The following is a 12821-nucleotide window of genomic DNA, read 5'->3' as shown; positions in this document are numbered from 1 at the left end:
ATTCCTAAGCAATTTTTCCAGCATTTTGTTAGTAAGCCAAGTAAAATTTCAAGCTTCTGCATGTTTTCTCACCCCATTTTTTAAAGAAAAAAACAATTACAACTATTTCCCTTTAACACAGCTTGGAGAAGATGAAATGTCTAAAAACTAAAAAACTTTATTTCATCTGATATGGTCGCGGCATCCCAGCTGTGACAACCACATTGCACTACACCATCCCACAATGACCACTATGCGGTTGTAACTGAAAACCCCTTCATAATTGATAGTCTAGATGTCTCTAATTAAATTACTATACTTGAAAACCATTTTCCCCTAAAACCTAATACACCACCTGCCTAGGAATATGTATTGCTTCACCATATAAATAAAGCCAAAGGAAAATAATGTTCACATCTCTATGCACATGAACAAAACAGAATGGAACGGGATGCTTTGTCTTGTTCTCTTTCATTTTAACTTTTTAGTGGAACCAAAATAGACCAAATATAGAATAGATATAGAACACATATGTTATATGTTGTCTCATTCTTACACGTCAAACAAACCCTACCACAAATAATTGCCATGAAAATAAATTATAAGCAGAACCAAGGTGTATCTAAGAGAGAGAAACACACCTTGTTGTATCGTTGCCGCCTCACGTCGTCGTTGCCGCCACCTCACAGGGAAGGAGATATTGTGTATTTGTGTGTTGGCTGGAAACTAGAATGAGAAGGGGAAATATGGGTTTGATGGAACAACCACTAGAATGGGAAATAGGGAAGGGTTTAGGGAGTTTTGGAAAACCTGTATGAATTTTGTGAGGTGTGATTTTAGGGTATGTTTTTTAAAAGTAAGGATAATATTGTAATTACAAATATAGCGGGTACCCGCGGGCACAGGTAATACAATACCCGTGTCTGCCCGTTTATACTACGAGTATTTTTTAAAAACCTATTTGTAAAACCCGCGGGTACCCGTTAGTGACTCGTGCCCGTACCCGTGCAGATTTTACCCGCGGGTACGGGTTTTTTTGCCACCCCTAAGCAAAACTTTCCTTTCCTAACATTTGTTTGATTTATATTTTGATTAAATTATTTATAATTTCCTAATTTTAAGCAATGTTTATTAATGATATAAATTTGTCAAATCGTAAATAATAAATTTTCGGAATATTAATATTTAATTCAATTTATATTCAATTGTTGTTTGAATTTATGGATCAGTTACAAAAATGAAATATAAATTTGCAGTATTATATTTAATGAATTTATGAAATATTAATTGAGTAATATCTACTCATTAATGTTTTACATCATTTCCGATAATTTTTTTATATCTGGATTCTTTAATCTATAATTTATTCTGATTTATTGAATTATATAACGTGCATGATTAATTGAGAATATTACACAATTATTTAACATTAGAAACTTATTGCATAATTATACTTATATTGATAAATAAATAATTATATTTTTGATGTAATAAATAAATATAAAAACTCAAATTTTATGGATCAATTATAAAAATGATATCATACACAATTAATCAATTAAGTTAAACGATCAAATATAATAAGATGATGATACAACAAATTAACTCTATAATGTATATAATTTATTTAAAAATAAAAGGAATATGATTACCCATGCAATATTAAAATATAATGTTATTATAGCAATATTAAAATAATAATAATATGAATCATAACATATTGTTTGTAGTTATTTTAGAGTCAAATAATAATATTTATTTTTGTACTAATCTTAGTTTAGAATCAAATATTATAATAATGAAATTATAAATTTATTGATGATTTTTTTGATTAATAGGACACTACTAATTATATATGTTATGTATGTGTAAAAAAAATGTTGGGAAAGTCAAGCAAGATGTTAAACCAGAAGATGTCACAAATTAAGTTTATCCGATTTAAACAGTTAAACCGTATGGAGTTAAACCGTATGGTCTGACAGTATGATTTTATATATAATTAATAGTTTTTAACATTATGAATGCATCGGTAACATATATGGTTTTAACCATGCGAAGGCACGAACAACATACATATTCTTAATTATATATGCACATGTAATATGTGTTCTTAATCATGCAGTAAAAAATACCGTCCCGTGAAAATACACGGGTAACTTGCTAGTTAACTTTTAAACCTAAACTCAACCTTAAACCTGATTAAATATAATAATATAATATTTTTCATCTGGAATACTACTTATCTATATAAAAACATAATTTAATATATGAAATGATATAAATATGGATATTTTGTGAATGATTTGAATGTTTATATATTTGGTTGGGAAGTTTACTTCCATCAGCTCTAGCAATTTTCAGTTAATAAGCCCCTTATTTAGTTTGGTTGATCAGGTTTTGCCATTAATATGATGAAGACATTGCACGTTACCATTCTTTTGCTGCTAAATGTTAATAATAATTGCATGTTACCATCCATTCGTACATCCATAACCACTTGAGCTAAACATAAAAAGGTAACTCTAGCCAAAAAAATCATAAAAAGGTAATAAAATAAAAAATATTATAAATAATAAACAATAGATGATAATTCAGACACTTAGTTAACAGGAGGTTAAAAGGCCATAAATTAAATTCTAATTCAAGTAAAGGTATTTTAAATTCCATTTTGTATGAGAGAACAGGAAAAGTAAAAACAACAATGTTGATTTTCAATTAGATATTTGAGGCTAAGAGGCAAATCATTTCAATCAGGGATGACAGTGGGAACAAACATTTTGAACTCTTTTATGTTGTTTGCGAGAAATGAAAGGGAAGGTTTCATAGTCATGAAATACACTTGTGAGATGACTTTGAAGTCTTATTCATTCTCCTCCAAAACTCAATTCACAAACCGATTCTAAGGTGTTAAAGGATGTTTTACCTCAGCAATATTCTTAGGTCAGTTTAAAGCTTTAACTAATATATCTTACGAGGCAAAATTTACAAGTGAACTGCCATATAGAAAAAATTTCACCTCCCAAAACATCTCATAATTGAGGAGGTAAGAGCAGAAGTGAGAAATTTCATTCCAGCAGATCCACCAGGAAAATATGATATAGCATAGTACCCCAGGGAGAGAACCTGTGAGTATAATTGAAAACTTCAATATCAATGGAAGATTAATACTTTTACAAGGAAACAAGACTTACAATAAATACAAAACATTTTACGATCTGTTTGCGAGTTGGATTTTGGAGAGAGGGGAAATGAAGGGGAAGGCTTCAGCGCCATCTCATAAGTATATTTCATAACTTCCAAACCTTTCTTTTTCCTCCACTACCCTCCAAAAACCAGACTTGCAAACAAACCTTAAGGAACACTTATTCCCACACCCCCATTTGCAGGAACCATGTTATTAGATACACACCTATCACATAAACCAGCCACCAGGGGCTTGTAAATAGGATCACTTAAATTTATATTAGCTCTGCGAAGGAACTGATGCTAACTGCTATAATGAATTTGGGATTATACTCAAAATTCAACACCTTCACACATACTTAAATCAACAGAAAATGCTAATAATAACACATGAGGAAGGGCAAAGCAACAAAGACGCATTTTAAGGATACATGAAACTGATACCTGTACAACAGAGAACAGCACAGAGAGAATGTAGCTATGGAGCACCATTGAGACATACAGGGTACCAATCATGCTGCCAATAAAAGTCAATGTGAAAGGAAGCCTCTGAAAAATAATAAAGAAGAGACAGTTAGAAAGAAGCATCAAACATGTGCAATCAAATCAAAGAGACAGTATTTGCTGGGGGAAAAACTGAAGCAACATATAATAAATCCACACCCAAGAGTAAAGCTTATAGCAAACTTTTGGGGCATAATTACCATGACTGGCAGGAACAATGTAAATGCTATGAAAACAAAGAAAACCCCACTGGCCAGAAGCAAACCAAAGTACACGAGTGCTTTGCCGGAAGGAACAGTACTGGTGGCAGACTGGAAGTTCCCGGGTAGATCTCTCACACCTTTAGAAACCCTATACAATTATATAAAAAAATTGCTTAACTACATGAGTACACAAGTTTAGGCAAAACTATACAGTATTTGTGTTACATTCAGATGGGGCAGAAAGAACAGGCTGTTTTTGCACGATACTGATAGGAAATCAAATTTACTAGGCAGAAATTAACCAACCAAAGGGATCTCAGGCCAGAAAACTAGAAGAAAGGGGATGAACACTGGGAAAACCATGAAGACTCCTTCCCAGGCCAAAACCACCAACAACTCAATTCCAATTCTGTGATACCCCTCTCTTACCTCAACCCATTCTATATGATTTTTTTTTCCCATTTCCCTCAATGTGATCAGATTTACTCATTAGAATCAGAAATAGAAACACAATCAAGGTTCAAAATAATACTCTTCCTATTTAACCACAATGTTGCTACCAGCTCAAAGTGTCCATCATTAGAATAATCATAAATCAGCTTTATAGCTCTAAACTTCCCACTAATATAAGCAGGACTGTAAGACGTCAATAAAAATAATTCCCTTAAAGCATATTTCGACTGGAAAAATTTGGAGAAATTTCAGTTGTATTTGTTGCTCATAATACAACCCTTATCCTTCAGCACCTGGACTACATAAGAGGTTCAGATTTGGCCTCAATGTAAAAATAAAAAAGGATTTTTTACAACTTGTTAATTTTAGCCACACATGAGGTCTAGCTGAGTCCGGGGCCTAAAAATTGAGTGTGGGGATGACATATCACTATAGCATTAAAAATATATTATTTTATAATCAGACATACTAGTTACTAATGTAAGTACATAAAGTACTCAATCCTTACAAAGTGTCAACCATACCAAAAAAACTATGATAATAGTATTATACGACAACAATGAAATTTCAAAACATCAAATCATTTTTTTCATTTTCAATACTATAAAAAATATCTCTCTCCATATAAGTAACCATTCAATCATTCATCTCACGTACAATTTCACATCTAACTTTTTATATTATTCATAGCAGAAAAAGCTCTTTTAACTATTGCAGTTACCACTGGTAATATGAAAGCTAGAATTAAACTCAAATGCTACAATAAGTATGAACATATGATGGAGGAAAAAATGTACATGCTATAATTTTTCTTAAAAATTGTGGGGGCATGTGCCCCCACTATGGCCAAAGTGGGTCCTTCACTGTCTGAGTCTCGACCCCTAACAAAAGCTACTCATGTACCAAAACGCATATACTATGTCAGTTGAGCCCATCGAACTTATTGCTTGGCGCGGTGGCTTCGTTGTTTTCTGTTAGACATAAAAGCCTTCGAAAAATACTTAAGCCCTTTAAGATAGTTGGTGTCTGAGATGGTATGAAAGCCTCTATGGACCACTGAGATGGTATGAATACTGTAAAGATAGTAAAAGAATTGAGGAAGAAGTTGAGGCAGTTATTGAGAGAGAAAGGAGAGAGAATTAGAAGAGTAATCGACTCTTCATTCTGTTATTATGTTTTAGATATTTTGCATTATTACAAGATAAGAGCTCCTCATTTCTATTTATAGAAAAAATAGAAATTGAGGCCTCAAGGTAGTTAGGACACGTCATCAAGACTAAAGAGCTTGATTGACTAATGCAAGACTTACGTATATTCTAATATACCCCCCTGAAACCATACATCCCTTTCATCTAAAAAATACATTGAATCACTATTTATCTTAGGCATAAACCATCTATTACTCTGAGACACTTCCTCATGGCAGTGAACTTGGTTGTTGGTAGAGGTTTAGTTAAAACATCTGCAGTTTGATGTTCTGATGGGATGTGCTTGACTTTAAGAGCCTTGGACTGGATCTTGTCTCTGACAAAGAACAAATCTAGTTCTATGTGCTTTGTTCTGTTGTGAAGAACATGATTGTGTGCCATGGCCACGGGGTACTTAAGGTGTCATACAAAATCAGAGGAGTCTGATGCTTAAACTGAAGTTCTGAAAATAAGGATTCAATCCAAATGACTTCTTGAGTGGCAAGGGCAAGACTTCTATACTATGCTTCTGTGCTAGATCTAGACACAGTTTGTTGTTTCTTGGACCACCATGTTACAATGGTTGGTCCAATGAATACACATGCTCCAGAGATGGATTTTCTGTCATCTGGATCTGCAGCCCAGTCTGCATCACAACACGCCATAACAGACAGAGGAATGGAAGAAGTAGCTGGTCTAATATGTAGACCAAAAGAAGTAAAGCCTTGTAAATATCTTAGGATTCTTTTAACTGCACTCCAGTGTTGAATACGAGGTTGGCTCATGAATTGACAAACCTTGTTGACACTAAAGGTAAGATCTGGCCTGGTGATAGTGGCATATTGCAATGCTCCAACAATAGACCTGTACAAGCTAGGATCTTCGAAGGAATTTGAACCAGATTTGGTTAGTTTACAAGAAGTGCCCATAGGTGTTGTACTTGGTTTAGCGGATAACATATTTGCCATTTGTAGAAGATCACTGACATGCTTAGCTTGAGAAAGGAACAAAGATCCATCTGGAAGATGAGTAACTTCTATGCCTAGAAAGTAGTCCAGTAAGCCTAGTCTTTTTAGAGCAAAATTGTGACTTAGCTTGTCAATGATGTTATGAACTTGAGACTTAGATGAACCACTAACAATAATGTCATCAACATACACAAGAACAAACAGTTTATATGTTGATGTGATGAGAATGAAGAGAGAGTTATCACACCTGCTGATATGAAAGCCAAGTTGAATTATTGTACATTTAAGTTTCTTAAACCACTGCCTTGGTGCCTGTTTTAGGCCATACAAAGCTTTATAAAGTTTACACACTACATTTTTGTCCCCATTATGAAACCCAACAGGTTGAACCATATAAACTTCCTCATTTAGTAATCCATTAAGAAACGCATTGTTGACATCCAATTGTTCTAGAGGCCACTGATATTTAGCAGCAAGAGTAAGAAGAATTCTGATTGTGATAGGCTTGACCACAACTGAAAATGTTTTAGTATAGTCCACACCAGGTTGTTGATGAAATCCTTTAGCCACAAGCCTAGCCTTGTATCTGTTTAGTGAACCATCAACATTCTCTTTTACCCTAAACACCCATTTGCAACCAATAGCATGTTTATGAGTGGGAAAAGAAACCAGAGACCATGTTCCTAACTTGATTAGAGCATCGAATTCTTTTTGCATCACCTTTTTCCAAATTGGATCACCAAGGGCTTCTTTTATAGTTGCAGGTTCAGTCTAAACTAAGAGTGCTCTGAGGAACTCTCTAGGAACTATAGATTTGTCAATTCCAGCTTTAGATCTTGTGACCATAGGATGGGTTGGTACTAAATCAGTGTTGTTATCAGTGGTGGAATGATCATTAAGTTCTTGGTCAGATGATATAATAATAGGACTCTAAGATGTGAGGGAAGGTTGGCTAAAGGGAGACATTATATGTAAGTTTGTGGAGTGAGTAGGAACATTAACATGTAAGGAGTTGGAGAGAACAGGAGATGGTGACAGAGATTGAGTAGATGACAAAGGAGAAAATTGAGAAGAAGTAACTCTAGGAATAAACTCATGAGTGATAGATGTGGTTGATGAAGGAGACACTTTTAGCTGACTGTTTAGTATGATTAAGTCAGAGGCATAGGGAAAGACACTTTCATTGAAGACAACATCCTTTAAGATATAAAGTCTACCCTCTTTTGACAAAAACTTGTAACCCTTGTGCATGGAGGAATAACCCAAGAATGTGCATTGAGATGACCTTAACTGTAATTTGTGGTTGTTATAGGGTCTTAACAAGGAAAAATATTCACAACCAAAAAGACCTTTAGAAAGGTGTAATCAGGTTTTATGTTATACAGAAGAAAATAAGGAGATGTATTATTGAGTGAAGGAGTGGATAGTCTGTTTATAAGATAAACAGAAGTGGTAAAGGCATACTCCCAGAAGGCTAGAGGTAGATTAACATGAATCAATAAAGCTAACCATGTTTCAACAATATGTCTATGTTTCCTTTCAACAGTCCCTTGTTGATGGTGAGTATGAGGGCAAGAGACTCTATGGTTAATGCCTAGAGAGGTTAGATATTTAGTAAAGGTTCTGAACTCCCCACCCCAATCACTTTGAACAGCCTTAACAGTTTTGTGAAATTGAGTGTTAACAAGTTTGAGGAAATGTTGAAAGACATGAAGAGTAATGGATTTTTGTTTGAGTACCAAGTATATCTAATATGAGCATCTACTATAGAAAAATAGTACCTAAAACCTGAATTAGAACACATAGGGGAGGGACCCCATAGATCCACATATAGAAGGTCAAAAGGATTAGTATAAGTGTTTGTGGAAGGCAAAGATGATATTCTGTGAGCTTTGGCACAACAACAAGCAGAACAAAAGTCTGAAGCAGATTTATTTATTGAAGGCATATTGCAATGAGTCAATACATTTTTTACAGTTGCTTCATGAGCATGACCTAGTCTATAATGCCATAAAAGAAAAGAACTAGAGTTAGTACTTTCAACAGTGGAAACTAATGCTAAAGCATTATTAGAACTAAAACCAGCAGAGGACTTTGTTTGGCCAGACTTGAGAACAAGATTTGGAAATGCATAGAGACCCTCTGAAGTGAGAGACCCTTGAAGCAGAACCTCATCAATACCCTATGATTTAACAAGACGGTAGTTAGGATGAAACTCAAAGTAACAGGAATTATCTTTGGCAAACTGTGAGACACTCATTAGGTTCTTTGTGATAGTAGGAACAAAAATGAAAGACAAACAAGAGGATTAGAAGAATTAAAATAGGTATTACCACAACAAGAAATAGAGGCTTTAGTACCATTACCCATATAGATTTGGTCTGGTCCAAAACTCTTAGTAGGTTCATGAAACATGGTTGGATTTGCTGTAAGATGATTGGTGGCCCCTGAGTCAGGGTACCACATAGAAGCTTTAGAATTGTCATGACCAGTATGAGCATTCATTGCATATCCTTGATTCTGAGAGGGAAAAACAGAGCCATCAAGATGCATGTGAGAAGCATTTATGTGATAAGGGAATGATGAATTTCTATGTGCAGAAGGATTAGTAGCATCGTCTTGATGATGATATTGTTGAGGAGTAGTGTAATGTCTAGAAGCATGAGCATGAGAGGAAGGCATGCTAGGAGAACCATAAACTGGACCTGATTGATGACCATAGAAATGAGCAGGATGCAAAGTGCCATGGTGATTATCATAAGGAGCATAACACATCATGTCCTGGTCTTCTGCAATAGTCACAGAAGTAACCACCAGATCATGGTGAAACCCTACTAGACCGAGAGTTACGTCCACCACGTCTTCCACCACGTCCACCACGTGAGTTAGGATAGAAACCAGTGTGAAGATTAGGGAAGAAGCTCCCATAAGCAATCTGAAATGAGCGTGAAGAAAATTTGTGAGGTGTATTATAACCAGCAGATTGCATGTTAGGCATAGGAAGAGGCATAGTAACGAAATTCGGTGGAGGAGATTGAGCAGCAATATTTGCTGATAGAGCATCTGAAACAGACTTATGTTTATTTTCTTGAGCATTGTAGATTCAAAAGTAAGAAGAAACTGCTCCAAGTCATGAATTGAGGGAGGAAGAACTTGACTCTCAATTGAAGTTATAACATGATGAAAATCTTCATTCAAACCATCGAGGATGCAATCAACATGCTCTTCTAACGAAATTGGAGTACCAATTGAGATCAATGAGTCGGTTAGGGTTTTGACTTTTGAGAAAAATTCCGAGATATTTGAGGATCCTTGTGTCAGGGATCTGAGTTGAGATCTCAATTGACGACTCCTAGCCTTAGTGTGAGAATTACAAAATGCATGTAACTCATTCCATAACTGCCAGGATTAAACACAATCTACAACTCTAGGATGTAGAGTTTCAAAAATCGAATTTAGAATCCACGAGAATACGGCTTGATCTTGTTCTTCCCAAGCCGTGAATGCAGGATTCACATTACCTAATTCACGTTCCAAATTAGTTACAAATCGCGGAGGAATATCAGTAGATTGAACAAACCTTAAGGCACAGTTAGATTTAAGCATCGCAAGCATGAACTGACTCCATGTGAGGTAGTTTTGCTCAGTTAACTTTGCAGTAGGAACATGTAGAGAGAAGAAGGAAGAATGAACACGAATCGGCGCAACAATGTTTGACGGAAGTGGCGGAGAAGAAGCTTCCACAGGAGGATCATTCATGGCGGTGGCCATTGGTGATGATACCATGTAAAGATAGTAAAAGAATTGAGGAAGAAGAAGTTGAGGCAGTTATTGAGAGAGAAATGAGAGAGAATTAGAAGAGTAACTGACTCTTCATTCTGTTATTCTGTTTTAGATATTTTGCATTATTACAAGATAAGAGCTCCTCATTTCTTTTTATAGAAACTGAGGCCTCAAGGTAGTTAGGACACGTCATCAAGACTAAAGAGTTTGATTGGATAATGCAAGACTTACGTATATTTTAATAAATACCATACCAGTATTCACCATTCCCTACTCGTTCACATGACCCTCCTGTGTTCTTTCTCACACCACCTTGAATTATAATAAGAGTAGCCAAAATTGTAAAAGAGACAGCCAAGGAATTGAAAAATAACAATTTCAAAAGAGATACACACACATTCGCTCATGAAACAAAAACATTTTCAGATCAAGTTAATCACTAATGAGGGGGAAATAAACTCAGAAGTTGGGACTTCTTTTAAGCATTATTTTTAATTTTTAATTTGTTATAAAATGATCGTGCATAGCGGTAAGGCTACTTGCCTTGTGACCTGAAGGTCATGGGTTAAAATCCTCGAAAGAGCCTCTTCGCTTGCGCGTAGGGGGTCAGGCTACGTACATAAAGCCTCCCCAGAACCCACTAGGTGGAAATCTCATGCACTAAACTGCCCTTTCTATAAAACAATAGTGATTGGACTTCCTAATGATTATGCTCAGATTCTAAACATCATTTTTTTTCCGGATATTATTATATTATTTTTTTCTTTGATGAAAACACCACTATTATCTTTGAATTTTGAACTCCATATTTCTCCATCCAAAAAGTATATTTTAAGTTCAAGGAGTAAATGTGTCAAATTTATGTTATCAATGCAATTGTTAAAAAGGAAGAAGGTGAGATACTAAAAATGTTACTATAAACCTTTGCATACTAATAACCATAAAAGCACACTTCAGCTCCAAAGAAACTAAGAAAGTTCTCACAAATTGTGCAATCAATTCTACTTTCATCTTATAGAATCTCTCAATTGTTCACTTCCAAGTTACCACACTTAGTTTAGTACACTCATTTCATCTCCTAATTCAGTTAACTTTACACACCACCCAACCAGTATCAACAATACATATCCGAAGATATCTAAATTCTGAATGCTGTGTCCTTATTTTCAAGGTAGAATTAATTCACCTAGTTTGTCCCCTCAATCAGAAAACTATTATTCACAAAATTACATGAAACAAGAGGCGTCTGTCTCTTAGCCTCTGCATGTTTTCACACCCCATTTTTTAAAACAATTACAGCTATTTTTCTTTAAAACAGCTTGGAGAAGATGAAATGTCTAAAAAGTAAAAAACTTTATTTCATCTGATATGGCCGCGGCATCCCAGCTGTGACAACCATATTGCACTGCACCATCCCACAATGACCACTATGCGGCTGTAACTGAAAACCTTGGTTCTACTTTTCATACAAGCTATAACCCCTTCATAATTGATAGTCTAGATGTATCTAATTAAATTGCTATACTTGGAAGCCATTTTCCCCTAAAACCCAATACACCACCTACCTAGGAATATGTATCGCTTCACCACATAAATAAAGCCAAAGGAAAATTCGGTTCACATCTCTATGCACATGAACAAAACAGAATGGAACGGGATGCTTTGTCTTGTTCTCTTTCATTTTAACTTTTTAGTGGAACCAAAATAGACCAAATATAGAATAGATATAGAACACATATGTTATATGTTGTCTCATTCTTACACGTCAAACAAACCCTACCACAAATAATTGCCATGAAAATAAATTATAAGCAGAACCAAGGTGTATCTAAGAGAGAGAAACACACCTTGTTGTATCGTTGCCGCCTCACGTCGTCGTTGCCGCCACCTCACAGGGAAGGAGATATTGTGTATTTGTGTGTTGGCTGGAAACTAGAATGAGAAGGGGAAATATGGGTTTGATGGAACAACCACTAGAATGGGAAATAGGGAAGGGTTTAGGGAGTTTTGGAAAACCTGTATGAATTTTGTGAGGTGTGATTTTAGGGTATGTTTTTTAAAAGTAAGGATAATATTGTAATTACAAATATAGCGGGTACCCGCGGGCACAGGTAATACAATACCCGTGTCTGCCCGTTTATACTACGAGTATTTTTTAAAAACCTATTTGTAAAACCCGCGGGTACCCGTTAGTGACTCGTGCCCGTACCCGTGCAGATTTTACCCGCGGGTACGGGTTTTTTTGCCACCCCTAAGCAAAACTTTCCTTTCCTAACAATATGAATAGAAATCGGCATGCTTTTGATATAGTCCTTGTGGATATTTGGGGACCTATACTTTATATCTCAATCCATGGGCATAGATACTTTCACACTTGGTTGTTCCTAATGAAATCCAAAGTAGAAGCTAGGGCCTTTATGCATGATTTTGTCGAAATGGTTCATACTCAGGTAACAAGATGATCAAGTTAATTAGTACACCAAACATCTTGTGTGGAGACACCACAACAAAACTCAGTAGTTGAAAGAAAACATAGGCACCTTCTAAATGTGATTAGAACC

At 35.3% G+C, this 12821-nt stretch overlaps 2 protein-coding genes and 1 long non-coding RNA gene across 3 annotated transcripts; all 3 read right to left on the bottom strand.

Annotated features, from left to right (window-relative positions):
• Positions 2583-3748, bottom strand: LOC109326225. Its single transcript, XR_002105222.1, has 2 exons — positions 3607-3748; positions 2583-3102 (listed from the first exon to the last, which is right to left on the bottom strand). It is a non-coding gene; the product is annotated as an uncharacterized LOC109326225 (long non-coding RNA).
• On the bottom strand, positions 6031-7194 carry LOC109326339 (uncharacterized mitochondrial protein AtMg00810-like). Its single transcript, XM_019559030.1, has one exon. It carries the CDS (start codon positions 7192-7194, stop codon positions 6031-6033), a length of 1164 nt encoding a protein of 387 aa, XP_019414575.1.
• LOC109326338 lies at positions 7249-10248 on the bottom strand. Its single transcript, XM_019559029.1, has 7 exons — positions 9952-10248; positions 9678-9876; positions 9328-9564; positions 8779-9266; positions 8259-8659; positions 7501-7615; positions 7249-7407 (listed from the first exon to the last, which is right to left on the bottom strand). The coding sequence occupies exons 1-7, from the start codon at positions 10246-10248 to the stop codon at positions 7249-7251; spliced, it is 1896 nt and encodes a 631-aa protein (XP_019414574.1).

Source organism: Lupinus angustifolius, chromosome LG14 (genome assembly GCF_001865875.1).
Source record: "Lupinus angustifolius cultivar Tanjil chromosome LG14, LupAngTanjil_v1.0, whole genome shotgun sequence".
NCBI classification, from domain to species: domain Eukaryota; kingdom Viridiplantae; phylum Streptophyta; class Magnoliopsida; order Fabales; family Fabaceae; genus Lupinus; species Lupinus angustifolius.
Note: the sequence above shows the minus strand (reverse complement) of the source record. Positions and strands in the feature narration are given on the sequence as shown.

What these genes read in the sequence shown, in the direction of transcription:
- LOC109326339 (XM_019559030.1), bottom strand. Translation starts at nt 7,194, where the DNA reads ATGCAAAAAGAATTCGATGCTCTAATCAAGTTAGGAACATGGTCTCTG.
- LOC109326338 (XM_019559029.1), bottom strand. Translation starts at nt 10,248, where the DNA reads ATGGCCACCGCCATGAATGATCCTCCTGTGGAAGCTTCTTCTCCGCCA. An exon ending in TTAATTCTTCTAATCCTCTT is followed by an intron (nt 8,660 to 8,778) that starts GTTTGTCTTTCA and finishes GTTAAATCATAG; the next exon opens with GGTATTGATGAGGTTCTGCT. An exon ending in TGTTCTAATTCAGGTTTTAG is followed by an intron (nt 7,616 to 8,258) that starts GTACTATTTTTC and finishes CATACTAAACAG; the next exon opens with TCAGCTAAAAGTGTCTCCTT.